Source organism: Spermophilus citellus (genome assembly GCF_964194105.1).
Source record: "Spermophilus citellus genome assembly, chromosome: 4".
Taxonomy (NCBI): domain Eukaryota; kingdom Metazoa; phylum Chordata; class Mammalia; order Rodentia; family Sciuridae; genus Spermophilus; species Spermophilus citellus.
The window spans coordinates 16,379,435-16,401,298 of NC_138185.1; the positions used below are offsets into that span (position 1 = coordinate 16,379,435).

The 21,864-nt window shown below is 48.4% G+C and overlaps 1 protein-coding gene across 9 annotated transcripts in view; it reads left to right on the plus strand.

Moving 5' to 3' along the window:
* The window catches only part of PTPRT (protein tyrosine phosphatase receptor type T), a gene marked incomplete at both ends in the record, with an annotated part of 1,075,443 nt that overhangs the window by 261,385 nt on the left and 792,194 nt on the right, over positions 1 to 21,864 (plus strand). For all 9 annotated transcript variants that reach the window (XM_081292389.1, XM_081292384.1, XM_081292383.1 and 6 more), the window contains one exon: positions 14,340 to 14,465. In XM_081292389.1, the coding sequence (XP_081148515.1) occupies positions 14,340 to 14,465 (126 nt within the window). The remainder of the gene's footprint in view (positions 1 to 14,339; positions 14,466 to 21,864) is intronic.

A 21,864-nucleotide genomic window follows, 5' to 3' on the forward strand; every position in this document is an offset into this window, starting at 1 on the left:
GGCTTTCCACAGCCAGTTGTACTTATGATAATACTGGGGCCTCGGTCAATATTTTATGTACATAATTACCAGATTGGTGACATATATAATGCTGAATGCTATTATCACACATTACCGACTATATGGAGCCTTCGTCTTTGTGTAATTAAATGTTCATATACTTACAAAAACCCAGGCTGTAAACTTTGTATCTGTCAACCGGTCTTGAATATCTCTTAGCCTTCTGTGTACATGGCCTTGTCCAGCAGAAAGGTAATGGTCACAGGGAAAAGCAATACAGAATCCACAAACATAGGGAATGTGGACTGAATTCTTGTTGGATTCTCAGTTTCCTCATCTTTTAAAATGGTAATGATTAACTCCTCAATCACAGAATGGTTGTCAGGAGGAAGAATTGTGTGGAATGACTGGCCCCATGCCTGGCAAAGAATCAGCTTCCTAATAAGGATCCCTCTCTGTACCCACAGTATCCACGTATTGAGTGGCTACCACTCCAAGTGGACACCTCACCTGCTTTGTTTCTCTCCACGTTTTCCACTGTCAGTATTCACTGCCAAACTGTGAGCTCTGTGAGAGAAGGGGCGATGGCCGTTACTCCCTGCTTTATCCCGGGTGACAAGCATGCAGCAGGCACTCAACACCCTGTTAATGAATGGAATTCAGATAGGGGTGGAATAAATTTAGAGAGGATAATAAGGACGAGTGAGAATTTCCAGACCAGAAAAGTTTATGAGTGTTTCATGCAAGATTGTACTGGAGTGGAGAGAGGTGGTGTTTGGGGGTTAAACTGAAAATGATTCTGTTTCTGACTCTGCTTTTTGCAAGCTGTATAGCCTTGAGGAAGTTACTTAACCTCTCTGAATCTCGGGTTCCAATTTTGCAAAATTGTGCATTGAATCTCAAAAGAGCAACTTGTAGGGGCTGTTCTAAAGGGCAAAATAAGGTAACAGTTAATAAAGAACTTGGCACTTAATTATTCAGAATTACGGAGTGGTCACAGAAGGCTGATTTTTCCCAGGGTGGAAAATGAGAAAGCTTTAGGTGACCTGAGCATTTCCTCCCTCCTTCCCTCCCTCCCTTCCTACTTTCTTTTTTTCCTTCCTCTTTCTTTCTTTCTTTTTGTGGTACCAGGGATTGAACGGGGGCACTGAACCACTCAACCACATTCCCAGCCGTTTTTATTTTATATTTTGAGACAGGGTCTCGCTAAGCTGCGTCAGGCCCACGTTCTTTCTCAGGGATTCCAGTAACCCAGAAGTGACTCTTGCAGGGTCCCTTCCTATTCCTCACTGGGCCAGGGGGGGACGCCTGACCGAGGTTTCTCCCGAGATTCTAAAAGCCAGGTCACTGGTACAGCTGAGGCCTGGAGGGGATGGCAGGGGCTCCCGGGTTCCCAGGAGAGCCACACCTGGACCACACCTGACTCCACAGCACCATGAGCCACCGGGACAGTGAGTTGAGTCCCCGGGAACAACTTGCCAGGCGAAGGCTGCCAGCTGAGGTCAGGGCCTGTGGCTGCCTCTCCATTTTGCTGCCTCTGAAAAAATAAAACTATATTAAAAATAAATCACTTTCAGAAGAAGAGGATTTTAGAAAACCAGATGTTCCTCTGGCGTTGGCAGCTTTGGGGACTGCAAAAATAAGCTTCCGTCCTCAGCCATGTGTTCCCTGCATGGCTAGATGATGGCTATTAGATTGTTTTCAGACCTTTGAAAGGAAGGAGGAGCACATTTTCCCCATAAAGGGCCAGATAGTAAATATTCCAGTGATTCCCAGCTGCGTGGTCTCCATCACGGCAGCTCAGCCCTGTTGATAAGCTGGAAGGCCGCCACAGGCACAGGCGGTGTGTCCACCAATGGGGGTGGATGTGTTCCAATAAAACTTTATTTACAAAAACAGGACAAGGACTGGAGTTTTAGTTCACAGGTTATTGTTTTCTGACCTCTGTGTTAAACAACCTGATTTGGAGGTTGTTTATTATCATTTCCTGAATTAATTATCCTGCTTCCTTTCCTTTACAGGGTGTGGGGAGTGGTACTCAGGGGAGGGAGCCTGGAGAAGTCCATGGGGGTCTTGTGAGGCTGGGATTTCTTATCCGTAGCTGTGACTACCACTGTGGTCAAGCCAAGGTATTCTAGCATGTGAGGCAAGCCAAATGGTGGGATTTGAACTGGTTCATTCAATAAGAAAGAAACCTGGGGCACATGACAGGAACTTCTGTGTAGACAAAAGATGGTGGGGATTTCATTTGTGCTATTGAGCATCTTCTATATAGAGTGACATAGTTCTCAGTATGGATATAAAAAAGTGTTTTATTGCCACTTCTAAGTAGATGTCTATTCTGTGTGGGGGTGGGTAGGTGGGTCTGTTTTCCTGATATTCTCTAAAGGGAAAAGTCATCGTGGACATTTACGGAGAGCTTGCTGCATACTAGGGACTGTGCTGTTTTACGTAATGTTCATTCCTCTTGGTCACCTAGGAGGAACGTGTTATTACTGTTCTTGTTTCTTGGATGAAGGAACTGAGGAGGGCTGACCCTGAAGGTTCCATCTCCCATCTTCTATGTGACATGGACTCTGGGTGGCGTCACCTGTTTTGTTGTCGTGGGAATGAAGCACAGTGGGAGGTGTGGTAAACTGAGGCAGGATGTCAGGCAATTAGAAGTTGAGGCAGTGGGAAAGTGCCCGAGGGGTTGGGGAGAGGATGGAACTTAGGCATGGGTACAGGGGACAAGCCAGACATCTGGGTATGGCAATGGATTTGTAAGGAAATTCATAGCTTCCAACATGCTCTGCATTTCTCTGGCCATTTCCTGGCTGTGGTACTTGGGTTGGTTGGTTAACTGGCTCTCAGTTTTATGCTGTATGAAGTATAGATGGTGACAGTCCTGACCCCACAGGGCTCCTTGGAGGATGAGGTGAGATAATCTGTGGTAACCATGGCATGGCACGTGGCACATAGTAAGCCCTCGGTAAAGGCTCATGATTGAGGAAACAAAGGCTCAGAATTTTTCCGTCACAAAGAAGGTGCCAGAAAAAAACCATACTCTATCCTTGCTGCCAAGTTTTGTCTCTCTGGTCGTTTCCCCATACTCCATGCATCGTTTGTTCATGAGGCATTTATTGAGTTTCCTCAGGCTCTTCCATGGGGGTGGGTAGGTGGGTCTGTTTTCCTGATATTCCATGAATCCCAAGGACTCAGTGGTGAGTAACATGGAGACACACTTCCTCCCCTGCTGGCCTTAGACCAGCAGTGGACAGACAGAAAATAAATATATAGATGAGTAAATAAGCAGCTTGAAGGGTGTGAGCCGGGAGCGTTGGCCACCGTGACGTCAGCGTAGACAGGGTGGCCAACAGAGAACAAGTGGAGAGGGAGAGGAGGTTGTCACTGTCTTTTCCAGGAAGGTGGCATTTGAGATTGGCGGGTGGGGGGACGTGCCCGGGCAGGAGTGATCCAGCAGGGCAACTGGGACTGCTCCGACCTGAGGCTGCTCAGAGCTGGGCTTGGGCTGCTGGGGCCCTCAGACGTTGGCAGCTCCTGCAGTCGCCCCTTTTGATCTGGGAAACCTTTTCTCACTTTTTCCCAACAGTTTTAGTGCTTTTCCCCTGAGATGTGGTGTGACCCGTAGCCATCTCTCTCTTTTGTGGATCCCTCAAAATAAAAATAAAACAGCCGTCATCATTGTGTAAGGAAAGATGAAAGCTGCTCTCCTGGCCTCTGAGTGGGCCGAGCCCTGGCCTGGGCCTGAGAGTGTGGGTTCCGTCCCGGCTCTGCACCCCTTTGTAGCCTTGCCCATTTTCCGCCTGTTTGTCCACCTGTGAAATTAGGAGTGGGGCCAGATGACCCCGTCCTGTCTTTATATTCGAGAGGACAGAAGGATCTCTGTATTTGCTCCCACACTATTTTTGAGAAACAAGACTAGCTGGGCGGGGCAGGACCACCTGTCTGCCTGGGTGGACTCTCCAGCTGGTGTCCAGGTTGGTCCTTCTCCATCTGTGGTGTGTGGTTCTCCCACCCCTCCCCCACCCTGCCTTTGGTGGGTTGAGGCTGGGAGCTGACCCCATACCTGGTTTCTTTGTCACAGTTGCACTACCACCTCCCCCCACAAAGCATCATAGTGTCACCTGCAAACAGTGGCCCAGAAGGCTGCAAATAAGAGAGGGTGGGAGTCTTCTGCGCACCCACGTGGACCAGACAAAGGCCGTGGCGGTCCACCTGGAGCAGCTGGGTGGAACAGAGGCTCTCATTTCCTGGGGGCACTGCCACTCTTTGGGTCCCAGCCAGTGGGTGCCACGGAGGAGGACACCCACACAGTCTGGTGGGCTGTCAGAAGCTGAAGGGCCCTAGTGGGGGGTTTAACTCATGGTTTCTGTTACCCTGGAGGGAGCCCTGGCCTTAGAGGCTGCACGACTTGCCCCAGGTCAGTGGCAAAGTAGTGAAGAAGCTGGGGTTACCGTGCAGATCAGTGGCATGTCACCAAGGGTGCTGCTGAGCCACACAGGAAATATGGGCACTCAGACACAGTTTCTTTAAATATTTTGTTTGTTTTAAGAGATTCTGCAAGCTGAACACATATAACATTAGCTATCTTTTCCATTTTGAATTCATACGTTGGCATTAAATATTAATTTAACAAATACTTATTTGACAACTACTGTGTTCCAGGCACTGTTCCAAGGCTTCACAAATATAAAGTTCACCTTGTCCTCGTAACAATGCCAAGAGTTGGAAGCCGTTGGCATCCTGGTTTTACAGACCGGGAAATTGAGGCACTAGAGGTCAGATGACTTGACTAAGGTCATTCAGCTACATAAGTAAATTTTAAAAGGCAGCTCAGCTGCTGGCGCTGGAGTCCCTTATATTAACACACCCATGTGCAATTGTGATGTGTGGCTGGGCAGAGAAGACCATTCCCCACCCAAGGTGAGCATGCCTGAGGTCACCAGCCCCACTGAAGAGAAAGCCAGAGCCTGTCAGGGCACAAGGTCACGGGATCAGGTTCTAGGACATTACCTTTTCCATTAACCCTGTGCTTTTCCTGCATCGCTGTGCTGTGCCAGAAGTCTGATCCCGTCTCTGTTCCAGAAGACAACCAGCAGCAAGTTCATTATTCTCCTATGAAGTCCCTTGGCTAATGTCCACCTTTGTTGCTTTCATTCCTGGATTTAATACAAAGGGCCACATTAACCGGAGTTGCTACTCAGAGTCTTGGAGAGAAAGAACCAAATGAACAGATCAGACCCATTTCCCTGGACCTCAGGGAGTGTCCAAGCCATCAGAGAGACATCATCTTATTTATAATAAATTCACTGTTCAAAAAGCATTAGAACATTTTTTTTTTACTATTAAGAGTATTGTTTCTATCTGTTGAGTCCATGAGTGTCTGACATTGGATGACTTTATAAAACATTCTACTAATTGGATTTGTTAAAGCAAATAAATCAAACACTAATTGGAACGTGCCCTGCCATTATTTTTGCTTACTGAATTAGATATAATGGTGTGAAGGCCTTCTTATCATATTTGTGCACTTATTTAAACACCCCCCTGGCACACACTTTTGCAAATTCAATTAGATATTCAAAGAAGAAATTCAATTTATGCAGGGCTGGTTTACATTCATTCCGGGGGCAAGACTCGGCTCCCTGCGATAGGCTGCTCACGATTAATAAGCCCCACTTAGATTCTGCCCTGCCTTCAAAGCATCTGTTGGCACCAGGGCGGGGGCTCAGTGATTTGGGGGCTAGGGTACTTTATCTTTAGAACACACGTGTCCACAGTGCAGGGTTGGCATCATGGGCCTGCGGTCATACGGGCGCTGGCTCTTAGTTTCATGCTCTGCTATTGCATGCCTTTATTTCTTCACAGTTGTCAATCAAGGGACTGCACTGTTGTTTTGACCTTGACACATAGATGTTGTAGCTTGCTCTTACCTTGGAGGCTCTCTTGGTTCTCAGACTTTCTGGCCAAGGCATAAGTCCTTGACTGGAGTGTTGGCTCTGTCATCTTGTCTGGCCTCAGTGTTTGCGTCTGTAAAGTGGGAGCACTCCTCCTTACCCATGAGCAACACACACTGTGATGGAGGTGAAGTGCTTACGTAAACTCAGGGCGTCTCAGTTCTTCACGAAGTCCCTTATCCTAGGGCCAGGCATGTGACATCAGAATGGAAAACATGTTCCCACTTCCTTTCCCAGAGGAGGGAAGACACATTTTACAACTGAGGAATGGGAGAGAAGTGTCAAAAGTATATGACATCACACATTTAAATGATGGCATGTGACATTGGGGTTAAAACTGTATTAACAATGGAAAATTTCATTTTGCTAGAGTTGAAGTTAGAAAACTATCGCCTACAGGCCAAATTTGGGCCTGTGCTGATTTTCACATAAATGAAAAAATGTTTTTGCATTTTTAGATGGTTAGGAAAATCAAAAGAATTGTCTCTTGTAAAGTGAAAATCATGAAAACTCAGAGTACAGTGAGAATAAATAGAATGGTCTAAGAACACAATCAAGCCCACATGGCTTCTGTGCCACAGTGGCTCATTGAGTCCCAGTGACAAAGGCCACATGTTTGGCTGTGATGGACAGAATTCTGATATGACCCCTAGATTCCCGGCTTCCAATACATCCTGTGTGACCACAGCCCCCCTGTTCAGAACCGTGTGCAGAATGAATCTCACTCCCCTGATCAGGTATGTGTCTGAGTAAGGTGAGGGCATCTGTAGATATAACTGTGCTCCAGAATTCACTGGCTTTGGCCCATTAGAAGGGAGATTGTCTTGGGTGAACCTAATTGAAGCAGATGAGGAAGAAGTTAGAAATGTGAGAGGGCTCATGGAGGGGACATGTGGCCTGGAACTGTTAGTGGCACCCAAGGCCTAAAGCAGCCCCTGAGTGATAACCAGTGAGAGAAGAGAAACTTCAGTCCTGTAACCATATGAAACTGAATTCTGCCCAAACCATGGGAGCTCTAAAGAGAACCCCAAGACCTAGAAAGAACACAGCTCAGCTGACACCTGGATTTCAGCCTGTGAGACCGAAGAACAGTGCCTGGACTTCTGCTGACAGAAACTGCACGTTGTAGATAAGTACTTTAAGATGCTAAGTTTATGGTGATTTGATCTTCAGAAAAGGAAACTAATGCACCATGATATGGGCTGAATTGTGTCTCTCTGAAATTCACCTGTCAAAACCTTAACTCTAGTATCACTGTATTTGGGAGTAGATAGGGCCCATGAAAAGTTTGCAGAGGCCAGGTGTGGTGCACAGCTGTAATCCCAGCAATTTACAGGGCTGAGGCAGGAGGATTCCAAGTTTGAGGATAATTTCATCAATTTGGCAAGATGCTGCCTCAAAAAAAAAAAAGGGGGGGCTGGGGTGTAGCTAAGTGGTAGAGCACCCCTGGGTTCCATCTTCAGTACTGGGGAAATAAAAAAAAATCAGATGGGGTCATGGGGTCTGGGCCCTTATTTCCACGGGACTGGGAAGAGACACCAGAGTGCATTCTTTGCTGATATCATTGCACCATGTGGGATGTGGTGAGGAGGTGGCCATCTACGAGCCAGGAAGCATGCTCTTCCCAGAAACTGGCTCTTGCTGGACCTTGGTCCAGGACTCCTGGCCTCCAGAAACTGAGAAAATAAATGTCTACTCTTGAAGTCACTTTGCATGTGATATTTTGTTAATGGCAGTGAGAACAGGCTAAGTCAACCCCGCAAGGCTGAGAATATGTACTATCCAGCCCTTTACAGAAAAAGTTTGACCATCTAAACTGCCCTCCACTTAAACAATAATAAAAACTATCCTGATCCTACCTCCCTTTCTTGTGCCCTCTAACCATTTATTCCTGCTACACTTGAGTCTGAAAAGCTCACAAGGGAGCTCTCTCCACATCTCCTGCCTGATTTTGAGCCTCCAACTCCATTTCTTCCCCTTCCCACCATGCCCTGGCCTCCCTGAGAGTTGAAGGCACAGAGGCTATGCCATGCCTCATTCCAAGACTACAGACTGACATCTTGGCCCCAGGCAGTGATTTTGGGGCAGGGTATATGCAGACTGGCTCAACAGCATTCTTACAGGACCGAGGGAGAGCGCGTAGCCACCCCAACCTGTGCCTTTCAAGGTCAAGGTGTCTTTCCAGTTCATTGCCATGACAAGCTAATGTAATGGGTCAGTGTGCAAAGTGATCTAGTCTGGATTTGAAGACAGGCTTTGCTCTTTGTGAATTCTGTGTTCTTGGGCATATCTTTTTTGATGCCTTAGTTTCTTTGTGCATAAAATGGGGCCTTACAGTTGTATTGGTCTCACGGAATGATTATGGTCATGAATGGAGTTACTGTTGGTAAACACTTAGTACAGAACTGGGAACAGTTCAGTGCCTGCACAGTGTGTGGGTTATTGCTGTTATGCTCAGGTCTAGTGGGATTTGCATCTTCTCAGTAGCTTTCTGTCTCCATCTCTTTGCCGTAGCCTCAGGATGCCTAACCCTAGCATCCCTACTCCACACCTGCTCATATATGAATCCTGAGCAGTCTCAGTGCTTGTTTTGTACCCGTTGCTAATAATCTTATTTCTCTAGTGGCTTCTTGGCCTGTTCATGGTCTCTGCTCACTCTTCTTTCTTATGTGTTTGTCTGTTGGCTTCTTCTTACTTATCCTTCAACTCCCTTCTCTCTCTGGATATAGTCTCTGACTTTGAAGGATTAGATTGAATGCTCTTTAAAAGGTCCTGACCTCTAAGCCCTAAATCCCAACCCCTCTGTGAGGCCTCTACTGGGTTCATGCTGGCCTCTAAGGGAAGCATGATGGATGGTCAAGGGTCTCCTGTGTGGGCTCCATCCTGGCGGCTCTCCATGAGTGAAGGTCCATTTAGCCCTTCATTGACTAAAGGTCAAGCCCAACCTGTGGGCTACCCTCCAGGTACAGGACAGTGTGGCATGCTCCTGTTCTCTTGGATCTTTGGAACTTGGAGCTGGAGAGACATAGTGATGTGACCTCAGATGCTCCAGATCTGCAGATGTCCTCTGCATTCCATTAGGATGGATACTTAGCCCTCTCCTAGGACTTTCAGTTGTGCTACATATGCCTGGGACGGGTGATTCTGAGCATCCTCGCTCACAGCAGATCAGCATGGTTTCTGATTATGTTTATCAAAATTATGAGCTTCACTGGAGTAGTACCTACCATGTACAGCAACGGAAGGCAGATTTTCCACTTCTTTCCATCTCCTTCCTTCCTTCCTTCCTTCCTTCCTTCCTTCCTTCCTTCCTTCCTTCCTTCCTTCCTTCCTCCCAGTTTTCTGTCTTCACTAAAGCACAACTTTGTACTCTAGAAGCAGCAGGGTGAGACTCAGATTCTGTAAAACACCAAGCATTCTTTAAGGGGGAGGATTGGAGCAATGCTGAGCACCTGGGCTTTGGTACCACAGCTCCAGGCTAATGTCCTCACCCTGCCGCTCCCTGTGGGTGAGTTTACTTCTCTGAGCCTGTGCTGCTGCATCTGTAAGATGGATGCAGTCCAAATAGCAGGACTTGCCCTGAGGATTAGAGATGGTGGAGGTAGGGCCTACAGACCTTTTCACACCCAGCTGTCAGTGAAAGGAGGTGTTACTGTTATTATTATTGTGTGTGTTTTTTCCCCAGATGGGCAAGTCCCTTATAGAGCTCTGGTAACAATTTTCCATCTATAAAACACAGAAGGCAATGCTTTTCTCTTAGAGCAGGAATTGGAAACTAAGACCCCTAGACAGAAATCTGGCTTGCCACCATTGTTGTAAATAAAGTTTTATTGAAACACCACCATGCCTTTTGCTTGCATGTTCTCTAAGGCTGTTTAGGCATTACAATGGCAGAGTTGACTAGTTGTGACAGAGGCTAGGTGGCCCCAAAGCTGAAAATATTTAATGTCTTGTCCTTTACAGAAAAAGTTTCCTTGACCCTGTCTAGAGGGTTGTGTTGGAGCTACCTACATTCTTAGGTGTATAGATTTACATTTATATCTGCAGAGCTCAAATACACAGTGCCTGGCACACCGCAGAATCCCAACAAATCTTTAGTTCCTCTTCTCAACTTAATTCTGCTCAAGAATACACAGGATCGTATCTGAAAAATGCAGAGGCAGACACATTTGTATTTTTATTGAATTCTATTTCTCTCTCATTTTCAGAAGAAGAGCTCATGTTTAGAAAAAATTCTGATTGGCACTATAAACTTTATTTATGCTTTAATGTATCCTAAAGTATGTATCCTGCACTATTTTTGCTTCCCTTACAGATGCTGATATGCTATACATTACCAAATCCAAAATGGATTTTTCAAAATCCAATTTCCTTGCTACAGTTTCCCATTTCTCTGTTGACTTTTTGTGCTTGACTCACATCAGAGCATCTGGGGCCTTTGCCACATTTCGACCTCAGCTTGCCCAGGGAGATAGCTCTTCTGTTTAGGTGTCGCTCTTCTGTTCAGGGTCCTTGGACAGTGGCTGTCCTTCCCTGTCCTACAGTTATCGGGGTCTTCATCAAACCAGGTTGTGCCCTCGGAAGGCAGATCCTAGCTCCGGGGGGAGAAGGTAGGATTTTTGTTTCCCACAAAAATGATTGTGGTGAGGTTGACATTGGTTAAATGGGGCCACCTGCTCCTCCTACCTGAATGGGGTCAGCATCCAAATGAGTTTCCTTAGGAAACCTCTCCAGACATCTGTCTTCCCTTGAACACATGCAGCCATGGTTGGGCCATTTGTTTATTTTTTTTTCTGATCAGGTGTTGTGGCCTCTAAGAATTGTACCAAAAGAGAAGCCATTTTTGAAAGAACCAGAGGCTCAGTGGTGAGATCCAGGGTTTGAATATTTCCTGCTTTAGTCCAGGGGCATGTATGGCTTCCCTTTCTTCTCCTCCCTCCTTGGCTCCAAGTGGCCCTGATGTCACCGTCAGGGCTTGGGCTGGTGGCGTGGCTCTGTGTCTCTGTCATCCCTGAGAGTTCCCAGTTCCTTTTGAGGCTCTGGAACTTTAGACCTTACAACGGGAGGTTTCCTTATGGTCGCCTTGTCCCTGCAGCCCAGAAAATGGTGGCTCAGGCGTGGGAAGGACCGTGGGCTAGGAGGTTGTGCCCCTCTGGCAGTGCCGATTGCGGTCAGGTTCTACGATCCGGAGCTCACAGCCACTCTGTTTCTCAATCGGTTGACCAAGAGGAAGAAAACCCAGGGGTGACTTCTTGAAAAATACTCGAGTGTATTTTCACTCCTGAAGAGTTTTTAACACTTGTCTCGGAATCAAGCCAGACCAGCAGGGTGTGGGGTACCTAGATTGTGTCTTTGGGGTCCCGGTGAGTTGCTCTTCCTTGTGTGTGTTTGGGTGATGCTATCAATTTATATCGAAGAATGATTATAAGAAACATTTCCATGAGATGGACCATGCACTTGGGATGTGGATGTGGCTTCAGATATGGGGTGCTGTTTCGTTCCTGGATGTGAGGTTTTTTGTTACAACGGTCCCTGCAGAGGAGCCTTGTCTGATCTAAACCCTTGGACTGGTTGTCATTTTCCTGAGTGATCTGATGTTTATTGCATGAACAGAGTGTCCGGTACCTGGCCAATTTTTCCATTTAATATTGGGTGTCAGAAGCTCAGAGTCAAATCTATCACCCCCCCTTTTAGCAGATGGGCGTGAGGGAAATTGCAGCCCGGATTTGTAACTCCCTCCTCTGTCCTGCTTCTCTTTCCTTTCCTGTCCTCAATTTGATTTTTGTCACCACGCTGTACTTTTCGGCTTCTATATTTATCAGGCTTCTGCAGCTGCACCAGTGACCAGTTAGACAGCATCCCTTTAATGTTGTTTTGCTTTGGATCTGAGGTCTCTCCTCCCGAAAAGCTCGTGATTGGCAAGGGAGCAATGTCCAGAGGTGAAACAGTGTCATTATAAGAGCTGTGATCTAAACAGTAGATTAATCCATTTGATTAATAATTGGGAAGACTACTGTGCTGGGGAGTAACTCCAGGCAGGTAGGGCATGGTTGGAGGAAGTAGGTCATTGGGGGTGTGCTCTGGAGTTTTATATTTTGGCCCCGGTACCTCTCTTGCTCTGTCTGCTTCCTGGATGTCATGACCTGAGCAGCTTCCCTCCACTGTGCCCTGCCATGATGTTCTGCCACACTTCAGGCCTGGAGCAATGGAGTTGGCCAACCAGGAACGGAACCTCTGATACCATGACCCAAATACACTTTTCCTCCTCTAAGTTGTTCTTGTTAGATATTTTGGCCACAGCGATGAAAATGTTGATTAACACAGAAAATGGTGGTCTGGGTTCTGGGTTGACATAATCTCAGAGGGAAATTACATCCCCAGCTGTAGTTCCTGTATTCCCTGGAGCCCAGGAATGAGCCATGTGTCCTAAGATTCAGATGATGGTGTGATCAAGTGCAGGACAGGCGCCCGTTTCTAGAAAGTCTTCTCTGAGAGAGACACTGAAGTCCCTTTGAGGGATGACAAATTCTGCAGAGTGGGATAGAAATGGCAGCAGGGTCTGAATATCCCAAAGAGATAGTGACTCAAGGCAGCTTTTGACTCCATGCTAAGTGAGCTCTTCCATCCATTTTGAGGTCCTCACCACAAGAGACCTGGAACCCCAGTGTCAAAGGTCAGACTATCATAAGGGGAAAGTGTTTGCTGCAGAATGAAATGAACATCATAGCTCAGCAGCTGGAGGCAGCATGCAGCCTAGGAAAGTCTAGGAAAGGTCTGTGAAGCAGAGATGTGCCCCTGGTCATTCAGAGAACATGACCTGACAGCAGTCAGCTCGGGGGTGACTGCCTACTTGTGATTGTGCGGGGTTAGGTAGGTGAAGCTCAGGGCTTGGAAGAACAGGTGATTGTGCAGTTAGCATTTATTGCCTGCCTAAGATCCGCTTGGTGCTGTCTTAATCCATGTGTGCTGCTAAAACAAAATACATGAAACTGGGAAATTTATAAAAATAGAAATTTATTGCTCATGGTTGCAGAGGCTGGGGAGTCCAGGATCAAGTTTCCAGTAGGTTCAGCATCTCGTGAGGGCGTTTTCATAGATGGTGCCTTCTCCGTGTCCTCGTGTGGCAGAAGGAGCAAACAAGTTCCCTAAGGCCTCTTTTATAATCTCCTAATCATCTCCCCAAAGCCCCACCTCTTGACACCATTGCACAGGGGTGGGGGTTAGGTTTCAATATATCAGTCTTAGTGGGGTGGGAAACATAAAGACTTGCAGTCTGTTGAAGATGTCATTCTCTGTATGGTGGAGAACAGATGGGCATGTACAGGAGTGGGAAGGTGATGTGATGATGTCTCTGAGCATAAGGGGACATCAGAGGGACAGTGTGGACTGTGTCTGGGAGACCGGCCTGCAAGCTGCTGTGGGAATCGGACCTGCTGCCACCTCCTGCCTTCATATATTCTGTGGGCCCCCCTGGACTGCCTCCACGGAGAGGCTCCTGCTCTTTAGAGTCCTGTTAATTCTCCTCCACTTCTTCCCCTCCCCCCTCCAGAACATCTGCAGGCACCTGTTTCTCTGGGCACACCACTGTGTCCTAGCTGGAGACTCCATTCTCTACCCCACATCTTTCATTGTCACCTCCCGGGGACTTTGGCCCAAAGCATATGCTTAGTGAATCCTTGTCATATTGAGTGAACAAGTTACTGTCAGATGGTGGATGGCTCGAACTTCAAGTTCAAAGGAGAAGCTTCACACGTTATCAGCATCCACTTTCCTGTGTTCTTGGTGTACGCTCATTTAACTTCTCACCAATGCACTTGCTGCTCCACGGAAACGTGGGTTTTCAGAACGAGTTCACAGAGAAGGAGGTGGGCATCAAGACCATATTCTGTGCTGCTTGCTTTTCCTATTTTAATTCATTTGATGGTATTTCCCTCCACGTTACAGGTGTGGAAACTGAGACGTGGGCCAAGCGTGCACAGCTTTGCAAACCAAGGCATGGGTCCAGCTCTGCAGCTAATGCCCTTCCTGCTGCCTCGAAGCATCTCTCCATGTTGAAGGAGCAGTTACAGAGGCATGCCCTGGCATTCATCTTTCCTACTTAGAATGAGATGTTGCTGTTTACTTTCTCAGGAAGGAAGATTGAAATCAATGTAACTAGCCTTATTAACTTTTTAAAACGGGGGGGGGGGGCTGCAGATGTGGGTGCCCTTCCTACGAGCACCAAAGCAAATATAAAAATCCAATTTGCTTGTCTTTTTTTTTTTAAGCCTTCTTCAGAATTTAAAATGCAAAGCCGTAAATGAAGAACCCACGAGACAAGGGTAACGAACCCAGCCTCAGACGCGGGGATGTATTTACCAGTATCTCTTCTGTTTGCAGGTGGCTGTTCCTTTGATGAGCACTACAGCAATTGTGGATATAGTGTGGCCCTGGGGACCAATGGGTTCACCTGGGAGCAGATCAACACGTGGGAGAAGCCAATGCTGGACCCAGCAGTGCCTACAGGTATGCCATCTGTCTCTTTCGGGGCTGTAATGGGGAAGAAATTGCTTATGGATTGAATTGTCTGAAAGGGCCTAAGATGACTCCAGAGAAAGTGAGTTTCTCATCCTCAGAGAAGTTCAAACCATGACTGAGGGAGCTCTTCAGGATGTAGAGAGAGTCACGGATCACCTGGATTTAGGGATCTTTAGGGTCTCTTTTACCTTTGAGATTCTCACTAGTCCTAGGGTGTCACTGGGTTTTGCTTTTGGGATTTGGGAGGGAAGAAAGATCCTGGGATCTGGGGGAAGATTTGAAGTCTGCCCCTTTCTCCAGGCTGCACAGACATGGGTTGCAAGTACCTAGGGAAAATTCCACAGTGAGAGCATCACTCCAAAAGTCAGTGTCCTGACCTTCTGAATACCCAGCCTGTCCTCAGTCACTGGAGCCAAGATTCCAGTGCAAACTCCTGATGGCCGTCTGCATGAGGCGGGCTGAGAAGAGGGACATCTGGTGCATTTTAGGGGGAATACCCAGAGGAGATGTGCTCATTCTCAGGGAGAACACCTGGGGACTGGGGTACCCCTGGAGGAGGTGCATCTTAAAGAGGTGAGACAAGGTAGCAAGAATTGCAACCCTGGGAAAGTTAAGACCTCCCTCTGGCCCCGCTGGGTTGGCGGGTGGAGAGGGCGGCCTTTCTCTGTGGGTCCTCTGGGCTAGGGCTCCCACAGCCCACCCAGTCCTGGTTTCCCAGCAGCCCCTCTTGATGCTGGCCCTTGCTTTTCTTTGTCTCCTTGGCTTTCTCTGACCTTTAAGCATCTGTGTTCTTTGGGTGGCTCTGTCCTCTTTCTACCATGGGCCTCGCCACTCCCATGGCTTCTGATGATGTCCCCTGGTGATTCCAACATTCACGACTCCAGCCCACATCTCTCTTATGGGCTTTAGACCTACACAGCCCACTGTCCAGTGTCTTCTTGGCCACCTCTGGTGAAAGGGGGTTTTCCAGGAGGCCATTAAGCTGGAGGCAGAGAAGATGCTTGGAGATGTTCAGCTGAGGGTGTGGCCTCATGGACCAATGCAGAAGGCCCCTGGATGGCTCTGCATAGAGGCTATTAAGGGTATGTATTGTGTAAGTTTCTTTTGAGTGTTAGTGTAAGCCTTGGGAAGGATGAAGGTGTGCTATAGGATAAAAAGGAGCATTTCAGATCTGTTAGCTTCTTGTTTCATTTAGTGAAGTCATCCACAGCTGCACGTGCCCATGAGGAAGGTGACGTGGAGCAACCTCTGCAGCTGTTGTCCCATCAGGATTTTTAACCAGGTTGACTTTAACCTCAGAAGTGCCTGGGTTTAGATGATACTCGTTCCTCCTGCTGGGGACACCAAGAGCCCCAGATACCTGTACTTTGAGCATGTCACATGTTCTCTGCTGGCCATCTTTGATATTGGCTGAATAAATCTGGATCCTATAGTGTGTGTTATGTGTGTGCATGCGTGTTGACAAGTGTGCACGTGTGTAACGTGTATGTGTGCATGAAAGTGTACGTGTGCCTGCTCTTTCTGCTCTCTTTGGCCCACCTGAGGCCCTGCAGGATCTTGTAGGCTCCCCCATCTCAACATCTCCAAAACTGAGCTCTTAATCCTTCCTTCCTCCTTCCCTGTCTCCTCAGTCCCCAATGTTTCTTGTCCTGGGAAAACCCGTTCCACCCACTCGGCTGCTGATTCAGAACCCAGAGGGCAGAGTTCTGTCTGCTGTCTTCCCCCTTTTTCAAATCACGGCTTCACCCCTGCCTTACCCCTTGAGTGCACCTTGGGTGTTTCCAAGCCTCTCTGTCTCTGTACCACTTGCTGGTAGAGAGCTCCCACGGCTCTTTCCTGGGTAATTGGAGAACTTTCTAAGAGGCTTCTTGACTTTGATTCTTTCTCTATCCAGAAACCAAAGAGGTTATCCTAGAATATCAGCCTGTGCCTGTTCCCTCTTCCCTACCTGGTCCCTATCCAGTTTCTGCTTAGAGTCCTTCTGTGGCTTCATTGCTCTGAGAAGACTACAGCCCACTGCAGCTTGGGGCCTTGATGTCTGATCCAGCGACCTCCGCGTTCACCCTCATCCAGTCCCACTCCCCGCTCTGCTCACTTCACAGCGGATTCTGTCAGTTTCCAGAATGTTCCAACTCTGCTGCGTCAGGGATTCACATGGTCCTCTCCATGGAAGCTTCCCTCCACCCTGCCCTCCTGGTCTTCTTCCTGTCTCCGTCTGGGACAGCTCCCACCCTAATGAGCCCCCCACCCCCACACTGCACTTTTCCCAATGATACATGTCATCGCTGGGTTATTTGCTCAGGGTGTGCTTTGCCCCCAGATGAGAAGCTCCATGTGACTGGGGACCGTGGCAGTCTGCTCACGCTGTGTCTTCAGTGTCCACTGCAGTAGATCCTTAGGTGTTCACCAAACAACACCTTGCTGGATGGCTGCGTGGATGGACGGGCAAAGGGTCTTACTCCAGTGGTTCTGTCATGAGGGAAGGAAGGGTGCACATCCTTTGGGCCTTGCTCTTTTCCCCCTTGCTACTGTCCTTCCCATTTTACAGATCAGAAAGCCAGTGTTCCGAGCTGCCGAGTGAGATGGCCGCTCTTCGCCCAGGCCGCTGTTTCTCCCCAGAGACGAGACGCTAACTTCTGATCTTAATTTTCTCAGTCCCTCATTATAGCAGAGTGTCATTTCATAAATATTGGATTGTGCTAATACAATCTTCTGAGCTGTTCTAAATAGAGGCATTTGATAACGATCACTGGAATTATTCTGTCCTGACGTGCCTGTGGATTCCAGGGGCCGCGGTGCTGCTTAGGCAGAGAGCATGAAAGCGAATTTGGATTAGGCGGAACTGTTTGTTCTTCTCCTGGGCAAAGGCTGGAATCTGACTCTCTCTCTCTCTCTCTCTCTTAAACCGAGCCATTTCCATCTCTCCTGAAATCTCGTTTGAGTCTGTTGATTCAGATGTTCCGTAGCCTTTTATGGACCCCCTGTGTGTGAGAGACAAGCTCTGTGCTGTTCTTGATCAGGGTAAATCAGAACATGTCATTTTATCACTTAATCCCTCCAGTGGCCTGGCACATAGGATGAAATCTCCACTCCTCTTCATGCCAGTAAGCTCCCCATGATCTAGTGTCATCTGCAAGACCCCTTTCTTCTCTCTCAAAATGCTCCAGACACACTGGCTGTTCTCCATGTGTTGGACATGTTGTTCTTTCCTGGCACAGGACCTTTGCACATGCTGTTCCCACTCATGGGAATGATTCTCTCCCCATTTTTTTCTTGGCCAGTTTCTTCAGGTCTCAGTTTACACAGCTTCCCACAGAGCTCTTTCCTCATCTGTTGATCTAAAGAAGGTCTTGTTTATTGCTCTACTTGGTATATCCTGTTTTTGCTTTTTGAAGCCCTTATCATGGACATACAGGTCAGCCTATTCAAATCTTATACCATAGCTGAATGACCTGGGGCTTCCATCCCTTTGCCTCAGTTTCCACATCTTCAACTTGGGGATGAGCATAAGAGTTCAGTGGAGGTCCTGTGTAAGTGTGGACTATCTACACGGGGCAGGGCTCAGCTCCTGTTGGTTTTTCCAGGTCCTTTTCTGAAAGAGTAAGCCCACCTTAGGACCTGGCCTCTCCTCAGGCTCAGAGGTACCAGATGCTGCTTTTCCTCAGGTGGTTGGTGTTGGCCAGAGAGGCCTTCCTGTCCAGCATGCATTGCAACCTGGAGGGTTGGATGCCTCCTCCCTGGGTCAGACTTTACCTGTGCCACGGTCATGCTCCTCCTCATCCCACTCCCTGGGCCAAGCTGTCGATTGGGCTGGCATTCTAGGTTCAGACCTGGTTTCCCCGCTCGTCCACACTGACTGGACTCTCACAGAGGAATGGGGGTTGCTTTGCCCATAAACCCTCTCTCTGGAGCTGTCTCCTGTCCATGGAACTGACAGATCTCCTCCAGCTTCCCCCATCCTTGGTGGAGCCTGAGGAACAGCCTGGAACCAAGCAGGAGGGCCTCTTGGGGACTGTAGAGCCACATGAAGCCCAGAGGCAACAGAGCTTAGGAGTTTCCCTCTAATGCCTGCAGGACACTATTTTAAGTGTCAGGGATGAAGGAGGGATGACCCTGAGTTTTTATACCTCTTATATCTGCTGCATTTATCTCTCTTATTGACATCAACTTCGCTCTGACCCTGAGCCCCTAGAGAGGCGAGGTGTTAAATTTGAATCGCCACTGGGGTCCCACATTCCCCAGGGTTCCGTGACTTCCTGGAGACTTAAGCCAGCCCTTGTGATGTCCTCCAAGGAGCTGGCTCCCTGAGGTCCCCTTGTGATCCCACTGCTTCCTTCCAGGGCTGGGAGCCATTGTCTGGGCTCAGCCAGCCCAACTGCCCCACCCAGCATCCCTTCTGTGGCCTGCCCCTCCTCAGGGTCTGCCACTAGTAAGGTAGGGCCAGAAGACCCTCTCTGTGCCCCTCCCAGGGTGGGGTTTCTTCCCAAGCCTTCTTAGCCCTTAGAGGCACCTCCCTCTTGGCCTGGCGTGTCTGCAGCCCACATCATACTCTCTAGAGTAAGTTTAAACTTGGGGGAAAAAAAGAAATAAGGGAATCCTGACCTCAAGCAGCATCTTCTCTGCTTCTCTGGCCACGTGCATTTCTAGAGCAGGGAAATACAGGGCATTGCATAGTTGCCTGATGGGAGGGAGGGCAGGGGCAGGGGCGGGGCCCTGTCTGGGGGAACACACAGGCGCACAGGCATCAGGAGGTTTCAGCCCATCAGCCTGAGGCCGCAGCAGGAGTGGGCCCCGAGGTGGTCCGGGCTTTCCTTCAGGCCCCTGGGCCTCGGTTGTGTGTTCCCACCTTGCTCTAACTGCTGAGGATATAGATAGAGAACTGGTGACAGTGATGGAGAGAATTGTCCCCTCCAAAGGTAAGCTGAAGTCCTAATTCCTGGTACTGTGAATATAACCTTATTTGGAAAGGGGGTCCCTGTAGGCACAACTGAGTTATGATGAGACTGTCATACTGGGCCCTGATCCAGGGTGGCCGGTGGAGGCAGAGGCACAGGACAGGAGGCCTCGTGAAGATGGAGGGGGAGGTGGGAGTGATGCCTCTACCAGCCAAGGGGTGCCAAGGATCATCCTCACTGGACCAGGAAGGAAGCATTCCTTACCCTGAGCCTGTGGAGGGAACGTAGCCCTGCCAACACTGTGCGGAGGCTTCTGTCCTCCATCCCAGCCACTTGACCCTACCACCAGCCAGGGCATCTCTTAGAGAACTTAGAAGAAGAGTTAAGTTTCCAATACTTCAAGAGCCCTGGTGTGGGTTCTCTTCTAAGGAAGCTGGCATTGGCCATCCGTCCATTCCAACCAAGGACTAGATCCGGTGTCTTCCCATGCAACGTTTCAACTAATGGGCCACCATCCCGTGAGTTCAGGGATATCGTCACCTCTTTATTTTGGAGAAACCTGAGTCCTGGAGAAGGAAGGGGCTGGTCCAAGTCTATGTGAGCTTCGTGTGGCCCAGCGGGTAGCTTGAAGCCCCCACGGGTGAGAAATACACGGCATTCAGGGTGCTGTCATCAATTAAGTATCTTTTAAAATGATTCCTATTTGCCGTCATGATTTATGATGGCAGAAATAATGCACATTCTTTGAAGAGGATATGCACAATAGAGATAGCGACCACGAAAGAAATGAAAGTCACACATGCATAGAAATTCACATACATATCTATTTTTCTATTTAATGCTGGTTTTTAGCGTTCTCTTCATGTCATTAAATATTCCTCAAAAGCATGTTTTCTGAAAGCTTCAGGGCTTTCTGTTCCAGTGGCTGTTCCACAATTTATTTAACCACTCTGTACCGTTGCATATTTAAGTTCCTTGTCGTGACTCCCAACTCGCGTGGTAGGGAGTGCCCACATACACCCCTGCGCTCATCCCCGGGGCAAATTATCAAGCTTGCATTCATAGGTACATAATTCTGTTTTCCCTTATGCACCAAAAACCCCAGAAAGCTGTGTATTATTTTTGAGATCTGGAGGAAGAATATTCCTTGAAATTTGCTCATGAGTTGATGGTTGGGAAGTGTTTTGTGAATTCTAAAGCACAAAACACAATTCAGAATTGTGGGGTCCCCTGCATGTACCTCTTGGCTTAGGCACTGGATGGAGAATTGAGTTTGAACTAGTATCAACCAGAGTGGTCCAAACGCTGGCTGATCCAGGTCGGCTGTCAGAAGTACGATGGGGTCTTCGGTGGGACTGTATGAGGCAGGGTTGTTCGTGGTCTGTGTACCAAGAGAGCTTCTGTCCCCCTGGGCAAGGACATTGTTCCATTAAATGTTTGTTAAATGAATTGCTGTTCTTAATAGTTGAACTTTCCCATGGTGCATCCCCAGTGCATGTCTCCTGCCTCCGCTTCCTCTTCTGTCCTCTCTGTGTTTTGTTCTGGGAGTCCAGTCTTCACTCCTGCTTTTGGATTTTGGGGACCCTGCTGCCCAGGACTTTCCATCTAGGAAGGAGGAGCCCGCAGCCAGAGGCTGATGAGTTGGCATGTCCGATGGTAGTGGTGGTGTCCAGCCACAGAGCTTGTACCCAAAGACCTTGTGGGACTTCTTGCTTGGGGGTCATCTAGAGCGGCTTCTGCTTGTTTATCAAGCCTGATCCTAAAACTTCCTCTTCCTGATTAGCTTTCCAGTATTCTTCTGGGACTTTCCTAGTTTGAGACAGATGGTTGATTTTTCTTGTTTCAGCCACAAACTCTGCAGGTCACACCCCCATGCTGACACTTTGGCTACAGCAGGCCTCCTCTTCCCCTTCTTCCTCCATCGGAGCCCCGCACAGAGGCCACCTCCTCCTGGAGGCCTTCCCAGTACTCCCTGCAGCACTCGCCTCCTCTCTGTGCTGCTCTTGCTGAGTTCCATCGGCCATGTTGTCTCTGATCCCCTACCAGGGCTGGGTGCCTCCCCAGGGCATGGGCTGAATTCCCTGTGCCTTGCGTGGGGCCTGGCATGGAGGGTGGTCCATAGGGGCTCCCTGGTGTTAGGGAAGTCAGGGAGAAGGGATTTCAGGGGACCTTGGCGTTTGCAGGGCACCTGTAGCTTTTATGTTTGGAGCTTACTCTCAGCTTACTGAGGGTGGGGCAAGGATGGGCCACTTGGTACCACAGCCCAGTTGGTTTGGGCTCTTCTGCTCTGGAGTTGAAAGCAGCATTCTTGGAGCAAATACAGGACTCTGGGGATTCTTCCTTGCTTCATTCCAGGGCCTGGAATGTAGTCACAAGCATGTGGAGGGACATGCAAGCGGCTTCCCTTGCAAAAACACGATACCTTCCAAATGGACCCACGTTCTTTTACTGTAGCACTTACATTGAAATGACCTGGATATGCAGGGCTTCAA